Source organism: Hypanus sabinus, chromosome 29, assembly GCF_030144855.1.
Source record: "Hypanus sabinus isolate sHypSab1 chromosome 29, sHypSab1.hap1, whole genome shotgun sequence".
Taxonomy (NCBI): domain Eukaryota; kingdom Metazoa; phylum Chordata; class Chondrichthyes; order Myliobatiformes; family Dasyatidae; genus Hypanus; species Hypanus sabinus.
In genome coordinates this window covers 16,980,407-17,001,696 of record NC_082734.1, presented here as the reverse complement: position 1 = coordinate 17,001,696, position 21,290 = coordinate 16,980,407, and the positions used below count along the sequence as shown (strand labels likewise).

Sequence of the window (21,290 nt, the reverse complement as noted above, 5' to 3'; positions counted from 1 at the left end):
CCTGCCAGTGTTCTTTTCCAAACAATTCTGGCCAACTCCTCTGTCATGCCTCAATAATTTCCTTTACTGCACTGTTATACTGACTTTAGTTTCTCCTTCTCATATTTCAGGGTGAATTTGATCTTATTATGATCAATTGCCCCTAAGAATTCTACCTTAAGATCTCTAATCAATTCTGGTTCATTGCACAGCACCCAATCCAGAAGAGTTGACCCCTAGGGGGCTTAACCACAAACTGCTCTAAAATGCCATCTCGTAGGCACTCTAGAAATTCCCCCACTTGAAATCCCGCACCAACCTGATTTTCTATTGAAATCCCCTGTGGCTGTTGTAATGTTGCCTTTTTGGTGTGCAATTTCTATCTCCCGTTGTAAACTACGTCCTTACTACTGTTTGTGAGCTCCATCAAGATCTTTTTACCCTGGCAGTTCCTTAGCTCCACGACGATTCAACACCTTCTGACCCTATGCCACCTCTTTCTAATGATTTGATTTCATTTTTTTACCAACAGAGCCACGCCACCTCCTCCACCCACCTGATGCAGTTTGTATCCTTGGACATTAAGCTCCCAGCAATGATTCAGAGATGCCTACAACATCATACCTGCCAATCAGTAACTGCTATGAGTTCATCGACCCTATTCTGTATACTGGGCGCATTCAAATCTAACGCATTTAGTCCTGTGTTCACCCTTTTTGATTCTCTCCACCTTTTACATTGCAACTCATCCTGTTGACTGCTATTTTGCCCTGTCAGCAGCCTGTCCTTGCTCGGCGTCTCACTATACACTGCCTCTCTTTGTAAACCAACTCCCTCATATTCAGCACTATCACCCCGGGTTCCATACCCTGCCGGATTAGCTTAAACCCACCCAACCAACTCTAGCCAACCAGCCTGCAAAGGTATTGGTCCCCCTCGGGTTCAGGTGTAGCTCATCCCTTTTGTACAGGTCATACCTTCCCCAGAAGAGATCTGGATGGTTCATAAATCTGAACCCCATCCTCTGCACCGGTTCCTCAGCCATGCATTCATCTGTCAAATCATCCCATTCACATATACAGTGTACATATTTTCTGTAATTCATGTTTTTTCCATAATTATTGTACTGTTGTCGCAAGGACAACAAATTTCACAACATATGCCAGTGATATTAAAGCTGATTTTGATTCTGATTCCACTATCATGGACCTGTCCAAGAGCCTTATAAACATATTAATTATACCTGCCGCTAACATTTCCTCGCCTTGTTCCTTGTATTTACTGTGCATAGTGTTAATAAAGTACATTTTTTTAAATGAAGGCCCCAAGCCAATCAATTAGTTCAGAGGTCGAAAAGGCAACTCTGTCACTGACTAGCAATGGGTTTCTGGACTGTGACCTCCCACTGGTTCTGACCCGCAACTGCAACTGTGAGATAGCACTGCCCCCTGGTGGACAGCTCCAGATTACAACAGCTAATGACCTCCAAGCCCTTTAGGGGCTGTTGGCACCTAGTCTCACCAACGTCTGCACACTCACACAGCAGCAGCTCCCAGCTGTGAAACGCAGATGACCAAGCCCCCTCAGGCTGCTCTGCCACTGGCAGCAGGGTCCAGTGCGGGAGCTCAGTCTCTCTGAGGTTCTCCAGTATTTCAGAAGGCATTTGATAAGGTGCCACACATGAGGCTGCTTAACGATTTAAAATCCTATGGCACTACAGGAAAGATGCTGGTGTGGATAGAGGAATGGCTGATAGGCAGGAGGCAGCAAGTGGGAATAAAGGGGGCCTTTTCTGTTTGGATGCCGGTGGCTAGTGGTGTTCCTCATGGGTTAGTATTGGGTCCACTACTTTTCACATTGTTTGTCAATGATTTAGACAGGGGAATTGATGGCTTTGTGGCAACATTTGCAGATGATACGAAGAAGGGTGGAGGGGCAGGTACTGCTGAGAAGCAATGTGATTGCAGTAGGACTTAGACAAATTGGAAGAATGGGCAAAAAAGTGGCAGATGGAATACAGTGTTGGGAAATGTATTTTGGTAAAAGGAACAATAGTGTGGACTATTATCTAAAACCTATCAAATGGTGAAAGGCCTTGATAGAGTGGATGTGGAGAGGATGTTTCCTACCGAGGGAGTGTCCGTGACCAGAGAACCCAACCTCAGAATAGAGGGGCATCCATTTAGTACGGAGATGAGGAGGAATTTCTTTAGCCAGAGAGTGGAGAATCTGTGGGAATTCGTTGCCACAGACAGCTGTGGAGGCCAAATCTTTATGTCTATTTAAGGCAGAGGTTGATAGATTCTTGATTGGTCAGGGCATGAAGGGATACAGGGTGAGGGCAGGAGATTGGGGGCTCTCAACAAAATAGAGAGTACAGAGAAGATTTACTAGGATGTTACCTGGGTTTCAGCACCTAAGTTACAGAGAAAGGTTGAACAAGTTAGGTCTTTATTCTTTGGAGCATAGAATGTTGAGGGGGGTGTATTTAAGGCGGAGATTGATAGGTTCTTGATTGGCCACAGCATCAAAAGTTATGAGGTGAAGGCTGGGGAGTGGGGCTGAGGAGGAGAAAAAAAATCAGCCATAATTGAATGGGGGAGCAGATTCGATGGGCCAAATGGCCTAATTCTGCTCCTATGTCTAATGGTCTTATGGTCAAAGGCACCCCCTCCTCCCTCCCAAGCTGCAGCAGGAGCATCGGCCGTCTCCCCACCCCACCATGCATGCAATAGCAAAAGCCCCCCCACTTCAGAATATACAACATGGAGCAGTACATCACTGTGCAGGCTCTTTGGCCCACAATGCCGTGCTGACTTTGTAACCTACTTTAATATCCAACTGATGCTTCCCTCACAAACAGCCCTCCGTTTTTCTGTCATCCATGTGTCCGTCTTTGAGTTTCTGAAATATCCCATTTGTACCTGCCTTTCCTCTACCACCCTGGCAATATATTCCATGCACCTCTATCATACTCCCATGCACTAATTTCTTCCAATTACTTTTAAATTGTGCCCCTTTGTCTAAGCCATTTCTACCCTCTGGCTATCCACTCTATTAATATCTCTTAGCTTATTCTGGATTTTTTTTTTGTTATTTGTTCTGCTTCAGCGCTCTGTGTAGTGAGTTGAGACGTAGGAACTGTACCTAAGACAAACTTTTCACTGTACCTCTGTACATGTGACAATAATAAACCAATTCCAATATCACAGAGTTGCTCCCCACCTGTGGGCACACTTGAGGCCTGGGTCCCCATTAAGTAGGAGGAATTCCTTGTCTGCCACTTTCTCCAGTGAAGCAGAGCGCTCCATTACTGTCCCCTCACTACAGACAGAAGCTTGGCCTCCATGCCAACATGATGTGGTGTCTGCTTCCAGCTCTCTCCCTACCCTGCTGAGTGAACTCGGCCTTTTCTCCTTGGAGCGACGGAGGATGAGAGGTGAGCTGATGGAGGTACGCAAGATGATGAGAGGCATTGATCGTGTGGATAGTCAGAGGCTTTTCCCCAGGGCTGAAATGGCTAGCGCAAAGGGGCACAGATTTATGGTGCTTGGAAGTACGTACAGAGGAGACTTCAGGGGTAAGTTTTTCACGCAGAGTGGTGAATGCGTGGGATGGGTTGTCGGCGATGGTGGTGGAGGCAGATACGATAGGGTCTTTTAAGAGACTCCTGGATAGGTACATGGAGCTCAGAAAAATAGAGGGCTATGGGTAACCCAAGGTAATTTCTCAGGTAAGGACTTGGTGGGCCAAAGGGCCTGTATTGAGCTGTAGGTTTTCCACATTTCTACACAGCTCCTCAAAGTTCAAAATAAATTGATCATCCATGTACATAAACTACCCTGAGATTTATTTTCTTGTGGGCATTCACAGTAGAACATAGCAATACAATGGAGTCAGTGAAAACTACACAAAGTAAGGACGGACAAGGACCAGTGTGTAAAGAAAAGCAAACTGACAAATACAAAAACATGCATACATACATAAGTAGATAGATAGATAGAAAATAAATAGATAAATAATACTGAGAATATGAGTTGTCCAATACTTGAAAGTGTGTCCATGAGTGGCAGGCTCAGTTCAGTGTTGTGAGTTGGTTCGTTATTGTCACATACACCGAGATACAATGAAAAACTTTGTGTTGCATCTCATCCAGACAGGTAAGTAGGTCGACGTAGAACAAAGGGAAAGTAATAATCGAATGCAGAATATAGTGTTGCATTACAGCGCAAGTACAAAGTTTAAAGTTCAAAGTGCAAGATGCGTCTACATCACGTGAGCTTGTGATTTGTCTCCTTACAGGCAGCCACAAAACAAAGAGACCCAGAAGAATGCATAAAATCAAAGAAGTCCATCGAACAGCCAATGTGCAGAGAGAAAAAAAACACAAATTGTGCATTCATTAAAAGTAAGTAAATAGAAAGTGAGGCCACAGGCATGAGCTGGAGCTGGAGCGGGCCACAGCCACAGGTCGGTGCAGAGCTGAGTCAGTGTTGTGGAGCAGGGAGCAGACGCGGCTGGACCCTCGCCTCTGGTCCTGGCGCCCTGCCGTTTCAATCTGGCCCGCGCTCAAATCATCCAACCATTGGCTCGTTCCTTGCTCTAGGACCCAGGCCCTGTCACTTCAATACGCTCCAGCCCTGTACCCGACCAAGATGTGCTTGGTGATGGGATCCCATTGGAGGTGATGGAAATTTCAAAGAATTATAGTAGCCACCCATTTTAATTTCAATTCCCATTCCCATTCTGATATGTCTATCCATGAACTCCTCCACAGTCATGATGAGGCCACACTCAGGTTGGAGGAACACCACCTTATATTCCGTCTGGGTAGCCTTCTGATGGCATGAACATCTATTTCTCTAAGTTTTAGAGTACCTCAACCCCTCTTTGCCATTTCCCTCTCTCACCTTATCTCCTTGCTCACCCATCGCCTCCCTCTGGTGCTCCTCCCCCCTTTTCATTCTTCCATGGCCTTCTGTCTCTTTCACCAATCAACTTCCCAGCTCTTTACTTCATCCCTCCCCTCCTGGTTTCATCTATCACCTTGTGTTTATCTCTCCCTCCCCCCACCTTTTAAATCTACTCCTCAGCTTTTTACCAAAGGGTCTCGGCCCAAAACCTGGACTGTACTCTTTTCCATAGATGCTGCCTGGCCTGCTGAGTTCCTCCAGCATTTTGTGTGTTGCTCGGATTTCCAGCATCTGCAGGTTTTCTGTTGTTTGTGATGGGACATCTCCATCAAAGCCATTAAATTTCTTAGCCCTGGCCCCTTCCAAGCTGGGCCCTTTCCCTTATATCTGAGGGTGTGGACTTGATCCTTTACAGTAGACATCTGACTTCACTGTTCTCTATCAGATCTGGCTGGATCACAAAGGACTTCCTGCAATTGTTCATGCAAGTGTGTTCTGTGTTTTTTCCTCTGTACACCTTTAAGATCTCTCTTATCTGTTTCCTTCATGCTCAACTCTAGTAACAAGGCCAGTTCAGGAAGGAGTCCTTCTGATTGTCAACCTGTGCTCCCCCTTCACTGCTCAGCTTCAAGGAATGAGTGCTTGTCTTGAGATAGGAGCTCTTGAGCCTGGTGAAGATTCCTCATTGCCCCATCTGTTACAAAACTGAGACCATCTGGCTTCCTGGACTAAACCTCCCCACTATCCTTTCCAAATACGAATGTGCTTCTTATATCCTTCCGCACAGGATTGAAGTGAGTTGCAGAAGGTTGTAAAATTAGCCAGCTCCATCATGGGTACTGGCCTCTATAGTGTCCAAGACATCTTCAAGGAACGGTCCATCATTAAGGACCCCCCACCACCCAGGACATGCCCTCTTCTCGTTATTACTATCAGGACAGAGGTGCAGAGGTCTGAAGACACACACTCAGTGATTCAGGAACAGCTTCTTCCCCTCTGCCATCTGATTTCTAAATGGACATTGAACCCATGAACACTACCTCACTACCTTTTTATTTGTGCTTTTTTTCATTACTTACTTTAACTTAATTATTTAATATACATATACTTAACGTAATTCAGTTGTTTTCTATATTTACCATGTATTGTATTGTTCTGCTGCTGCAGAGTTAACCATTTCATGACATATGCCGGTGATATTAAACCCGATTCTGAATCTAATTCTGATTATTTGACTGTGCCTGCCAGTCTGTTAATGAAACTTGTCAAGGAGCCCAGGTTTGCAGAGGCGAGCATGTCACAAACACTGAATGTTGTGCCCCAGACGTTGCCAGTGAAATGCTGCTTCTTCTAGCAGGAATGTTTGGTTCTCTGAACGCTGGGAAGTGAAAGGGGTGTAAGGACCGGAAGGACACGCGATGCAAATCCCACAGTTGCAGCGGAAAGTACTGGCAGGCGGGAAGTGGCTGGTAGAACTGGAAGAGCAGAGTGGGGAATAGCGATGAGATGACCCTGAGCTTTTCCCCAGTGCCGATGCAAGATCATTAAGCTGAAGCATTAATTCAGCAGGCCAGGCAAAGAAAGTACAGTCCTGCCAAAGGGTTTTGGCCTGATATATTGACTGTACTTTTTTCCATAGATGCTGCCTCTGTGTGTGTGTGTGTGTGTGTGTGTGTGTGTGTGTGTGTGCTGGTTGACCTGGATTTCCAGCATCTCCAAATTTTCTCTTGTTTGTGAAACATTAACTCTGTGGTTCTTTCTGACCTGCTCAGCATTTTTAATATTTTCTTCTGTCTGCAGAAGGACTCCTTCCCAGTTCCTCTGCAGCTGAAAAAAACAACACTCATTCAAGTGTTAATCAGGATCCTTGTGCAGATATTCCCATTAACAGTCAGACTTCAGCCCAAACTCTCTCCTCCTCTTCGGTTCTGTGGGAGAGTGCTATCTGTGGCCTGAGGCATTGTTCTAGGTACATCAGCGACCTTGGCCATAGGTGTTGGAGGCAACCAGCTTCACAGAACCCCTTCTGCTGATTTAAATTGAAGAGCGAATAACTGCTGGTGATGGAAATATGAAATATAAACTGAAAAAAAAACTGTCAGCATCCACAAGTCAGACAGCACCTGTGGGGAGAGAAAATACAGTCTATAGGTAACAGGGAAGTTTTTGGAGTGGGGGCAAGGGGAGATGTGTGTGACAGAGCAGGAGCAAGCAGGTGAAGGAGGGAGTAAATACAGCACACGGAAAGACACGCCGACCATCCCTCTGCCTCCACAGACGCTGTCTGATCCGCTGAGTCCTTTCAGCACTCTCCATGCGTTGCCCTGGACTTCCGGCCTCTGCAGAATCTCTTATGCTTATAATCCAGCAGTTTGTAATTTGTTTTTTTTTAAATACCTCATCTAATTTGGAAAAAGAATGCTTCGAAAATTTGCCCCTCGCTTTCCCAATTCGGCCAGATTACGTGCAGGAGGTGTCTTTCCCCTAACGGAACTAATGCATTCAGTGATTGGAAGGAATAGCTGTCATTCATAGTTGATTCGTGCTTCTACAGGCTGCAAATTCGTTCGCCCCGGCAGAGGACGCCGCCAGCGTGGTGTTTGATTGGGTCCGATCGCTGTCAATTATATGATGGGCCTTCCGGCCTATCTTAGCGCCGCGGGCGTTGGCGATTTTCGCGCAGGTGAGACCGGCCGTGCTGGGCCGGAGCTGGACGGCGAGATCGCGAGTTGGTGGGAACGAACTAACTTTTCCTTCTCGTTCACTTCTGTGGGACGAAATGCGCGGAGCTCCTCCCTCATTTGCTGTCTGACTTACCACTGCGCTCTCTGTAACACACACACTCATCTCACACTCACACACCCACACCTCACTCACACTCACTCTCACACACTCACTCACCTCACACACACACCTCACTCACTCACACACTCACCTCACTCGCTCACTCACCTCACACACACACCTCACTCACTCACACACCTCACTCACTCACACACTCACTCTCACACACTCACCTCACTCGCTCACTCACCTCACACTCACACACCCACTCACTCTCACACACTCACTCACCTCACACACACACCTCACTCACTCACACACTCACCTCACACACTCACCTCACTCGCTCACTCACCTCACACTCACACACCTCACTCACCTCACACACTCTCACACACACACCTCACTCACCTCACACACACACCTCACTCGCTCACTCACCTCACACTCACACACTCTCACACACACACACTCACACACACTCTCACACACACACTCACACACACACTCTCACACACACACTCTCACTCACACACTCTCACTCACACACTCTCACTCACACACTCTCTCACACGCATTCTCTCACACGCACTCTCACACGCACTCTCACACGCACTCTCACACACACTCTCACACACACTCTCTCACACACACTCTCTCACACACACTCTCTCACACACACTCTCTCACACACACTCTCTCACACACACTCTCTCACACACACTCTCACACGCACTCTCACACGCACTCTCACACACACTCTCTCACACACACTCTCTCACACACACTCTCTCACACACACTCTCTCACACACACTCACACACTCTCACACACACTCATCTCACACTCACACACCCACACCTCACTCACACTCACTCTCACACACTCACTCACCTCACACACACACCTCACTCACTCACACACTCACCTCACTCGCTCACTCACCTCACACTCACACACCCACTCACTCTCACACACTCACACACTCTCACACACACACCTCACTCACCTCACACACACACACCTCTCTCACACACACTCACTCTCACACACTCACCTCACTCGCTCACTCACCTCACACTCACACACACACCTCACACACTCACCTCACTCACCTCACACACACACCTCACTCACTCACACACTCACTCTCACACACTCACCTCACTCGCTCACTCACCTCACACTCACACACACACCTCACACACTCACCTCACTCACCTCACACACACACCTCACTCACTCACACACTCACTCTCACACACTCACCTCACTCGCTCACTCACCTCACACTCACACACCCACTCACTCTCACACACTCACCTCACTCGCTCACTCACCTCACACTCACACACACACTCATCTCACACTCACACACCCACACCTCACTCACACTCACTCTCACACACTCACTCACCTCACACACACACCTCACTCACTCACACACTCACGCTCACACACTCACCTCACTCGCTCACTCACCTCACACTCACACACCCACTCACTCTCACACACTCACTCACCTCACACACACACCTCACTCACTCACACACTCACTCTCACACACCTCACTCACCTCACACACACACACCTCTCTCACACACACACTCTCACACACACACCTCACTCACCTCACACACACACACCTCTCTCTCACACACACACTCTCACACACACTCTCACACACACACTCTCACACTCACACACACTCTCTCACTCTCACACTCACTCTCACACTCACTCTCACACTCACTCTCTCACACACTCTCTCACACACTCTCTCACACACTCTCACTCACACACTCTCACACTCTCTCACACACTCTCACTCACACACTCTCACACTCTCTCACACACACTCACACACTCTCTCACACACACTCACACACTCTCTCACACACTCTCTCACACACACTCTCTCACACACACTCTCTCACACACACTCTCCCACACTCACTCTCCCACACTCACTCTCCCACACTCACTCTCCCACACTCACTCTCCCACACTCACTCTCCCACACACACTCTCCCACACACACTCTCCCACTCTCACACACACTCTCCCACACACTCACTCTCCCACACACTCACTCTCACTCACTTCGCTCGCGCTCTCTCTCTCTCCCCCCCCCCCCCCCCCGGAGGAACTCAGCAGGCAGGCCTGGCAGCATCTATGGAAACAGGAACAGTGGCTATATCGGGCCAAAACCCTTCCATAGATGCTGCCTGGCCTGCCGAGTCCTCCAGTATTTTGTGTGTGTTGCTCAGATTTCCTGCATGTGTTTTTGTTTACTTCACTCTCTGTACTCAATTCTGATTTTGGGGCATCGGAGTTGCTGTTAAATGACTCATCCCACAGTGCCATGCTCCCTTCCCCCTCCCTCAGTTTGTGCCTCAAGTACAGCGGCTCTGCTCCTTCGTTATGCCTTCTCTAAGGTGCTGAACCCCCAGCAGATAACTGTGGCGAAGAGTTTCAACGAGAATGTCTTATCAGCAGCCTGGATCACAGGGGCAGTATAGTGAAGAGGCAAATGAACATGGGGTGTGGGGGTGGAAGTTGGCAAGTTCTGTCTCTTTTTCTTTTTGTGGGGGGGGGGGAGAGTTGATGTCTTTCAACAACCCCCATGGTCTTCCTGGCAATCTGGAGAAGACAAATATCAGAATTGTATACAGTACACACACTTTGACAATGAGATGAACTTTTGAAAGTAGCGGAAAATAAAGGGGATGTGGGGATAAGAATCGGTTTTATTATCACTGATACATAGCATGAAATTTGTTTCCTGTCTGCACAAGACATTGAAAGTTGCAAACCATCTGAAGGAGGATTGGTGAGGTTGTGTGATGGCTTCATGAAATCTGACAGCAGAGAGGAAGAAGCTGTTCCTGTACCCACTCCCAGGCAATAGGAATGTAAAGGGGGCATGTCCCAGATGGTAGACAGATGCCAGTTTCTTCAGGCATTGACCTTTGAGGATATCCTCGATGGGGATGTGGTGGGGGGGTTGAGGGTTGTGTCCGTGATGGAACTGGCTGAGTAGGCAGAAAGTGATTCAGAGTTAAGTTTTTTAAAAATTGTAAAATGTCAAAGATAATAAAGGCCATTTATCTGAATGCTTTTGTAAAGAAAGAGATGATTTGCGGTCTCGTTGTCGGTTCTGATAAAGGGTCCTTAATCTTAATTGTTCACTATTTCTCTTCACACGGATGTTGCCTAGCCTGCCGAGAAATTCCAGCAATTTGTATGTTTAGATTAGAAGCATAAAGAAGTTTGGGTGGTATTGTTAACAAGGAAGGTCAGGGAGGGTTTAGAGGGATATGGGACAAACATGTTCAAATGGGACTAACTCTGGTAGAGTCATAGAAAGCTACCACAGGCCCTTTGGCCCATCTAGTCCATGCTGAGCTATTTCAACGGTCTGCTCCCATCGACTTACACTGGCACCATCCATGTACCTATCCAACAGACAATGTGGTCAGTATGGATGTTGGGCTGAATGGCCTTGTTAGGTCAGCATGGTGCTGAGTAGTGATACCATGCCAGTGAATTGTGTTTGGAGATTGTTAGGGTGTTAATAAGGAATAGAAGGCATAAGAAGACATGGGTGGAATTGCTCACAGACACGAAATGTTGCCTTTCCAAATGGAAATGGTGAGCTATTAAAAGTGTGTAGTAGGGAAACTCCAGTTATCATGGCTGATTTTATTCTGGACATTGGTTGAATCAAACTAGTGGTGGATACTTGGAAGAGAAATTTGTGGAATTGTTTCTTCGAGCAATAAGTTGTAGAGCCCTCGCAGAAGCAGGGTGTTTTAGGTTTGGTTGTATATAATAAGGTATGATGAAATAGATCTTGTAATCAAGGGGTCGGGCCAGCGGGTCAAGCAGCATTTATGGGAGGAAAAGAATTGTCAATGTTTTGGGTTGAAACCAGTGAAATCATGACCCCAAACGTCAACAATTCCTTTCCCCTCAGTGAGGTTGCTCAGTCTGCTGAGTTCCTCCGGCAGATCATTCATTGCTCCAGATTCCAGCATCTTTGTTGTAATCGAAACCTTGTGAAGAGTAGTGGTCTCAACATGATAGAGCTCAAAGATTCGGAGATTAATTTATTATCAAAGTATGCTTGCAGTATACAACCCTGAAATTTGTCTTCCCGATGGGCAGTCACGAAACAAGGTAGAACTAACCTGATCCGCCCCCCCCCCCCCCCGTGCAAAAGAAGTGTAAACGGCAACAAAAAAAGAGCAAAGACACAGAATATAAGACATAAAAGATACAGTTCAAGGGTGAAAATCCCAAGGGTAGCAAGTTGGGAATTGGGGAATGGTTAATGTATTGTAACTTCCTAATATAGTTCACTAGCATACAAGTGGAATGAAATTATTTTTTTTCTCTATAATTTATTGATGTTTGCATTTTTTTTCTTTAAATAGGTTTATATGAATCTTTTCCTGGTCTCTGTGAAGGAAATACATTTACTTTCAAAGTGGTTTTCGAGTACTGCCATGCGTGGTAAGTCCTAACTCTGGCAGTGAGTGAACATTTGCCTCCTTCCCCTGTGTAAAGCAGCAGCAGAAACTGTGTTGTGAGGCAGAGACGTGCACGCAGTCTCTCAGAGCCTTACTCGTGTCAGTGCCATTGAATATTGAGAGCACAGTTCTCTCTCCGTGTACCTGAGGTGGCCTCCAGCTGGCAGTTTTGTTTTTTTTTGTAATTTTTTTATTGTTCATCATCAAACAGACATTTCCATAAGATGTATTTCAGACGTACTCACACACTCACTCATGTCACAAATCTCCACATAATATTTATCTGAGGTATACACTTATAGAAAAGAGAGGAAAGAAAGAACAAGCGAAAGGAGAAAACTATGTACAAGTAGGGAGTGAACTTTTTTTTAAAATATTGATTTGTGAGAATAAAATTTGGCCTATGAGGTGTTATGTGGTTGAACCATTTTCCCCAGTATGAATCAAATTGTTGCAACTTATGATTAACAGATGCTGTTATCTTCTCCATTTTGTAAATGTCCATTGTAATTTCCATCCATGTATTTAAAGTTGGGCTCTCCTGTGATAACCATTTCCTAGTAAGAGTCTTTTTACCAGCCACCAACAGTATATTCATTGAATATTTATCTCTTTTCAACCCTTCTTGAGGTATATATCCAAAATATATGGTCTTACTCTCTAAGGGTATTTCACATTGAAAGATGTCTTGTAGGGCATTGTGTATCCCCCTCCAATAGTCTTTGATAACAGGGCAGTCCCAGAAAATATCATAATGGTTTGCATTTTGATTTCCATAATTTCTCCAGCAAACAGGAAGGTTACTATCATAATGGGATTTCTGAGAGGGTGTAATAAAATATCTTATCGAGTTTTTCCATCCAAGCTCCCTCCATTTCTGTGAACTGTTACACTTCCGGCTGGCGGTTTTGCGTCCAGAGGTTTTGGTCACGTCTCCTAAGAATTACAGTAGCTGTGGGCATGTTTGTACCAGACCGCATTCTGGGATCGTCGCAATTTCGACAGTGCTAAACCATAGAAGAGCAGTCTCATTGGCCTGTGATGTCAAATCACACATGACGTCCAATTTAACTAAATCTCTTCTTCCTGCTTGTGATCCATATCCTTCCATTCTGTGCATGTTCATAAGCTGCTATTGTGTCTGCCCCCTTAACCACCTTTGGAAGCCCATTTTAAGCATTCGCCATTCTGCATGTGTTTTTTTTAAAAACAAAAGCTTCCCGCACATCTCCTTTAAATTTTCTCCATTTGCCATGAAGTGCGTGTTTCCTTCAGTGGGTTGCTTCAATGCAACTAGTTCCAAGAGACTCACTTCGATCACAGGCAGGCCTGACGACACTTCCGTTCCTCCCTCGCAGGTTTGTGCCGTGAGCTGTGGATTCCAGTTCCCTGGGGCCACATTGCAGCCAAAGTCTGGGGGAGCCCCGATGGGCGGCCTGTGCTATGCCTGCACGGCTGGGCAGATAATGCAAACTCTTTCGATCGGCTCATCCCTCTGCTCCCGGACGGTGAGTATTCGACCGAGTTTCACCTCACCTTGTTCCCTAGTCCTTTAGTCATTACTAGTCATTACTTTTATAATCAGCATTGAAGTGGAACATTGGACTCCAAAGTGAGGAGGTGATAATTCAGATATTCAGAGGTTTGGTGGGACCCCATTTGGAAGAACTGTTTGCTTTCAGGTACCACAGCTCAGGAAGTGTGTATCTGCCTTTGACAGGTGCAGCGCTGCTTTAACAGAACAATTTAAGAGGAAAAATGTTAAGTCATGATGGCAAGTTGTAGAGACAAGGTTTGTGTTCCATGCCAATGTGTAATGGATCTTGCCCTCAAGATTTGCGTTTTTAACCTCAATTGTTGTTCTCCTATGCGCCTTGTGGCGCATCAGGTGCCAAACCTTACTGTTTCTTTAGCATTTTTGTCTTTTTTTTGGTCTATTTTGTTACAAGGCTAAGTTGCCAGCTCAATGGCACGGATGGAAAGCACACAAGGAGATGGCCAGATTCTAACCTGGAACCACTTGCCTCAAAGTCCAGAGTGGATTCCTCTACGCCGGCCGGCCTAATCTCACTATTGGTTCCAGTAAATCTGATTTGGACAGTCAATGCATTCAGTAGAGAATTCAATAGGGACTTGGTGAGAAGCCCTTTTTTTCAGCAGTGGCATCTAAGACCTTAAAACCTCCTGAGTTTGACTTGGTAAATATTATTTCAACAAGATAGGACACTGAGGCCATATATGCTGTGGAACGGCAGAATGCCAGCTGCTGAGGTGGTGAACTTTACTTCATCTGGAAGGTGCCAAAAGAGTATAAAAAAAATCGTACTTGGAATTAAATTGCACAAGAAGTGACCAAACAGCTTGTAGTGGCTATACCAACTCTGGAAGAGCTGTTCAGTTAATCATAACCCTTTCCTTTGCAATTGCCTATTCAATCTCTGCTAGAAGTTGCAACTCAAAATATTTCTCATCTTCCTTTTTCGCAGTGCATTCCAGACCATAACACATTAAAAAGAAATCTCTTCCCTCTGGTTCTTTTCACCTTCTATAGGATACAGATGCTGCAGCCAAGGGAGAGCAATTCTCCTTATTAACTCTCTGCACAGCTTTGTAATTTTGAATGACTCTTATTAAATTCCTCATCTCCAGCAAGAGCAATTCCAGCTCTGGTCTTATTCATAATAACAGAAGCTCACCCCAATTTTATTCCTGTTAATCTCCCATTGTATTCTCTACCCGGTCAGTAAGTTGTAAAGGTTTAACATAACTAAGTTTTGTCTTCTTGACTTGTGCAAAAATTTATTAGCTTGAAGTGTTAACTCTGTCCTCTCTTCACCTAATTTATTTTGCCTCCGAATGCAGCTATTGTTTGGTTCACCCTGGGTTTCCAGCTTTGTCTGACAAAGGAAGTGGATGGTTCCACAGAGATGATGCCCACTGACTGCTCTTTCCTCTTTCAGATTTCCAGTATGTGGTGCCGGACTTTCCAGGGCATGGGATCTCATCGCACCGGCCCCCTGGTATATCGTACTACATGTCCGAATACGTCTTAGATGTGCGGAGGATCACAGAGAGTAGGTTTCACTTCTGTGATTGGGGGAGGAACAAGTTGGCAGCAACAAATGGTCCCAAGCTTTCCGAGCCTGTGAAATTTAAGAGCTACCGAACCCACGGTCGCTTCCCGTCCTTCATCCGCATTAGAATGGAGTTTCTTTTGATATTTAATCCAGTGAAGTCGTAGTGTAAAACGAAGAATTGAGAACCAGGGTTATCGTCACTGACGTAAGTCATAAAATTTGTGGCAGCAGTACAGGCATAACAAATCACTTGGAGTTACAGTAAGTAAGTACTGCAAAAGGATTGCCATTTAGTGTTCGTGAGTTCATGGACCATTCAGAAATCTGATAGTAGAGGAGCATTAACTGTTACTAAACATTGTCTGTGGGTCATGTACCTGCTCCCTGATGCTAGCAGTAAGAGGACACATCACGTCACTGAGGGTCCTTTATAATGGACGTGGCCTTCTTGCGACACTGCTCTCTGAAGGTGTCTGTAATGCTAGGGATGCTGGTGCCCCTAAACGAGCTGGCTGAGTCTGAAACCCTGTGGAGTCCTTTGCGATCCTGTGCAGTGGAGGCTCCATACCAGACAGTGACGTAACCAGTCAGCATCCTCTCCTTGGTACGTCTGTAGAAGTCTCCTCAAATTCCTAGAGTATAGCAGCTGGTGAGCCTTCATTGTGATTGCACCAATAGGTTGGGCCCAGGATAGGTCCTCTGAGATGTTGAAGCCCAGGAACTTGGAACTGCTCACCTTTTCCTCTGCTGCCCCCTCGATAAGGATTAATGCATGTTGTCCCAACTTTCCCTTCCAGAAGTCTACAGTTCTTTGGTCTTGCTGGCATTGAATGCAAGGTTGATATTGGAGCATAGAAGTTTGATCATTTTACTGCAGAGAAAGTGTTTGCTTTGATCATCCAACCTGTCCAGTTATCCCCATCAGTGTAACACACACTAAATGTTGGAGGAACTCAGTAGGTCAGGCAGCATCTAGGGAAAAGCGTACAGTCGACGTTTTGGGCCAAGACCTTTTTTTTCCTTATTTTTTTCCTCCAGTCCTGTTGAAGGGTCTTGGCCTGAAATGTCGACTACTCAGAAAGTCAGACACAGCTGGGGTGCACGCTATTGCCCATGGCTGGACTTTGGGGTTGTAGAAAGTGGGAGGAGCCAAAGAAGACATTGTTGAGTGTGGGGACCAGTTCCGCCTGACAAAGGTAGAGGAGGAGAACTGGTTAGGCCTGTTGTTGAAAAAGAAGTGGAGAGCTTTAAGGCCTCCTTGATGGTGGGGTAGAAGTTAAAAGGGTCGGACATCCATAGTGAAAATGAGTGTCAGGGAACTGAAAGTTGTTGAAGAAATCGAGAGCATGTGAAGTGTCACAGATGTAGGTAGGAAGAGACTGAAACAAGGGGGATAAAATAGAGTACAGGTATGAGGACATGAGTTCAGTGGAGCAGGAGCAGGCAGAAGCAATGGCCTACCCAGACAGTCAGGTTTTGTGGATCTTGGGGAGGAGGTAGAAACGAACAGTGCAAGGTAAGAGAATTGAGGTCGGTGGCAGTGGATGGGAGATCTCCAAAGTTGATGAGGTTGGTGATGCAGGAGACAATGGGCTAACATTCCTGAATGTGGTCCCATTCAGGGGATAAGTAAGAGGAAGTGTGTTGAGGGTTGCTGCCTGGCCTCAGTGAGATAGCAGTCTTCCTGAGGTAGAATCCTATGCTATCCTGAAGTTGAATTGTAGGTTAATCCAGTTAGTATTCTTCCCAAAGTTTCCATCAACCTCCCCTAGATCCTACTACTCCCTACACATGAGGGACCATTAACGGTGGCCAATCAGTCTACAACCCTTCGTGTCTTTAGGATGAGGGAATAAACCAGAGCACTAGTAGGAAACTTGCGCAGTCACAGGGAGAAAATACAGAGTCCTCACAGATGGCACTGGAGGCCAGGATCAAACCTGGGTCTCCGGTGCTGTGAATGTTGTGTATCTGAGAGCAAGAAGAGTGTAGGTGGAGAAGGAATCCCTATTCCCGATGCCCACCATGGGTATGAGGGTGAGTGTGGGGCCTGCTCATGGTCGCTGCAAGATTGTTCAAAGTGGCCAGTAAAAGATGCTGAGAGTTGTCCGAGAAGTCTGGTTTCCTATTTGCATGTGATTAGTTGTCAGACTTGTCTATCATTAACCACGCTGATTTACCAGAATGGCGTATGTGAAAGTTTCATCTTGCAGATAGTGCTCTCATTCACAGCTACACCCGAGGAACCTGCTTGTTTATTATCTGCAGTGGCCGGGTGACATGGGCAGCCGTGGTCTTTCCATGACCATGATTGTCATTGGCATATTTTTCTACAGAAATAGTTTGCCACTGCTGCCTTCTGGGCAGTGTCCTCAGGACTGGTGACCCCCGCAGTACATATGCTCTTCAGAGATTATCTGCCTGGCATCAATAATCATATAACTAGGGCCTTTGATATGTCACCGGCTGCTCATACGACCATTCCCACCTGCTCCCATGGCTTTATGTGACCCTGATCAGGGGCTAAGGGGCGAGGGGTGACCAGCAGGCTAACGGAGGGAAGGAGTGCCTTCCACCTCCTTTGGTAGAGATGTTTCTCCACCCTGCCCCCACCCCCTTGAGAAACTTGACAGGTACAAAACCCTGTGTTCAGCAGGTTTGAGAGTCCCCAGCATTTTCTGCTCTTGCTTCAGGTTTCCAGCATCTCCAGATGCTTGATTGGTTTCAGACAGCACGTGGTTGGGTGTGGGGTTGATCTGGTCTCCCTGGTGGTGTCACTGATCTCAGAGCAAGTAGGTTAGTGATCAGCAAGTGCATGGCTGTGGATGCTGGATTTGGACAACGATATGTTTGAATGAAGTGCTAGGTGAAGCTTGTCTGCTTTGATAAGATTGTGGAGAATGACAAGAACTGTGCGTTGGGGTACAACAGAACAGGAAGTACTGGAAATGAATGGCGGGCTAGAGGTGCATCTCTTCTGAAGGAGGTATAAGGGTGGGTGCTCCTTTCCCTCCACTAGCCTGCAGGTCACCCTTGGGCATGGTGTGGCAGCTCCAATCAGGGTGGTGTGAAGCCATGAGAGCAGATGGTAGATGGTCTTAAGAGTAGTTGGTGCATATCACAAGTCCTGGTTATGCAAACATGGACGTCAGGCAGAGAATCAAGAGTATTGATGATGGCTGGGGTCACCCGTCTTGTAAAGTCACTGCCCAGAAGAGGGCAATAGCAAACCACTAGGCAAAAGCAATAGAAAAAGTTTCCAAGAACAATCATGGTCATGAGACCATGATCGCCTAAGTCATACAACATGGCAGGTAATGATGATGATGCTGGAGATATTCAGCAGGTCAGTTAGCAACTGTGAGGAAAGAACCATGCTTAACTTTTAATCAGTTCCCATTCTTATTGGTTGGGCCAACTACCCAGTAACCTAGAATAAACAGACCTGCAATTAATTTTTCATTAATTTTGGTAGTGTTAAGTGTTTTACAGCTATTGTGGTGCATCTGCAATTGGTTTTCTTTCTTCAAGCATGTTAGAACCTTAAAATATTGCAGCACAGAAACAGGCGTTTTGGCCCTTCTTGGCTGTGCCAAACCATTTTTCTGCCTAGTCCGACTGACCTACGCCTGGACCATATCCCTCCATACACCTCTCATCCATGTACCTGTCCAAGTTTTTCTTAAGAAGGTTGAAAGTGAGCTCGCATTTACAACTTCAACTGGCAGCTCATTCCAGACTCCCACCACTCTGTGTGAAGAAGCCCCCCCCCCCATGTTCCCTTTAAGGTTTTCCCCCTTAACCCATGTCCTCTGGGTTTTTTTTTTCTCCATTAGCCTCAGTGGAAAAAGCCTGCTTGCATTCACTCTATCTATACCCATCATAATTTTATATACCTCTATCAAGTCTCCCCTCATTCTTCTGTGCTCCAGGGAATAAAGTCCTAACCTATTCAACCTTTCTCTGTAACTCAGCTTCTCAAGTCCCAGCAACATCCTTGTAAACCTTCTCTGCACTCTTTCAACCTTATTAATATCCTTCCTGTAATTAGGTGACCAAAACTGCACACAATACTCCAAATTCAGCCACACCAATGCCTTATACAATCTCACCATAACATTCCAACTCTTATACTCAATACTTTGATTTATAAAGGCCAATGTACCAAAAGCTCTCTTTACTACCCTATCTACCTGTGATGCCATTTTTAGAGAATTTTGTATCTGTATTCCTAGATCCCTCTGTTCTACTGCACTCCTCAGTGCCCTACCATTTACCTTGTATGTTCTACCTTGGTTTTTCCTTCCAAAATGCAATACCTCACACTTGTCTGTATTAAACTCCATCTGCCATTTTTCAGCCCATTTTTCCAGCTGGTCCAAATCCCCCTGCAAGCTTTGAAAACCTTCCTCACTGTCCATAACACCTCCAATCTCTGTATCATCAGCAAATTTGCTGATCCAATTTACCACATTATCATCCAGATCATTGATATAGATGACAAATAACAATGGACCCAGCACTGATCCCTGTGGCCTCCACTCAGAGTAGCAATCCTCCACTACCACTCTCTGACTTCTCCCATTGAGCCAATGTCTAATCCAAATGTTGAAGAGATATTGTTGGGTGATTCAGAATAGTTGGTTTTAGAGAGGAACTTTAGCACACAGAAGATCCTCCTGACGTTGCTGCCTTCATTATTGTAGGCGATGGGGATAGAGGGGAAGGTGATCTCACCCTCCTGCATGATTGAGCACTGACGCTCACTCATCAAATTCACTGGAAAGAAGTTTGATTTGCCATCCTTGGGTTTTTCCCCAGGTCAGCATCTGCAGAAGAGGCTGAAAGCTGAGGAGAAATAATTTTTTTTTAAAGTTTGCTGAGATGTTAGAAGTTTTAACCACTATTCATTGAAGGTGAGGGGGTGAAAGTTTAAAATGCTAAAGGAACTCAGACAGCAGCTATGGAGGGAAATGTGGTCTTGGTTTAGTTTAGAGGTACAGCACAGTGACACAGTTCCAGCCAGCAAGCCCACGTTGCCCAGTTACCCCTCTGTGACCTGATCAATTAACCCATACAGCTGGAGAAACTGGAGCACCCAGAGCAAACCCATGTGATCACAAAGGGAATGTAGAGTCCTTACAGACGGTGACGGAATTGGATTCTGGTTGCTGGCGCTGTAACAGTGTTACATTAAACTCTACACTACCATGCCAGTAATGAGAAGTCATTGTTTCAGGTCAAGAGTTTTGGAACGTTTGGAACGCACTGCTGAGGAAAATACTAGGAGATAAGATAGCAACACTTAGACACACCCAAACAGGCAGGGAATAGAGGACTATGGATCTTGTACAGGTTGATGGGATTAGCTTAGATCAGGGGTCGGCAACCCGCGGCTCCGGAGCCGCATGGGACTCTTTCATCTCCGTGCTGCGGCTCCTTGTGGCTTTGGAAAATAAATGATGAGTATTTAATTAAAATGTATTTTATGTTAGTTTGTTAGTCTTTGAAATGTAATTCTAAATTTGAAGATTACGGTGATCTTGTACAATCTAAATAAAATGTGTTTTTTGTTGCTATTAATATACGTCACCACTGCCAATGCCTGACACCCGCCAGTGCGCGATTACTTTAATTTTTCGATCCAAGGTAGGCTAACTATGGAGAATTCTAAAAAAAAGTGACTGAAGAAAACAGAACGTTTAATGATACGTGGGCAGATTCATTTGCTTTCACTGCTGACGAAACTAGTTTACCGGTATGCTTAATGTGCAATGAGAAACTAGCAAATAACAAAAAGTCAAATGTCACAAGACATTTCCAGAATAAACATGCAGCCTTTGCTCAAAAATATCCGGATGAAGATGAGAGAAAAAAAGCCTGATGCAGAACTGGAACTGATGCAGAAGGTTGATCTGAGCAAAAATCATTTCAAGAAGTGGATGAAGTCTGGAAAATCAACTACATACGCTAGTTTTGTTGCCACTCAAGAAATAGTCAGG

The 21,290-nt window shown here is 45.7% G+C and overlaps 1 protein-coding gene across 6 annotated transcripts in view; it reads left to right on the top strand.

Moving 5' to 3' along the window:
- serhl (serine hydrolase like) overlaps nt 1-21,290 on the top strand; it is an 81,661-nt gene that overhangs the window by 27,290 nt on the left and 33,081 nt on the right. For 5 of the 6 annotated variants that reach the window (XM_059953796.1, XM_059953793.1, XM_059953797.1 and 2 more), the window contains exons 3-7: nt 4,282-4,387; nt 7,447-7,575; nt 12,116-12,194; nt 13,570-13,719; nt 15,172-15,285. In XM_059953796.1, coding sequence (XP_059809779.1) covers nt 12,122-12,194; nt 13,570-13,719; nt 15,172-15,285 — 337 coding nt within the window. In that variant the 5' untranslated portion in view covers nt 4,282-4,387; nt 7,447-7,575; nt 12,116-12,121. Of the gene's footprint in view, nt 1-4,281; nt 4,388-7,446; nt 7,625-12,115; nt 12,195-13,569; nt 13,720-15,171; nt 15,286-21,290 lie in introns of all 6 variants that reach the window. The other variant, XM_059953795.1, reaches the window with a different exon arrangement.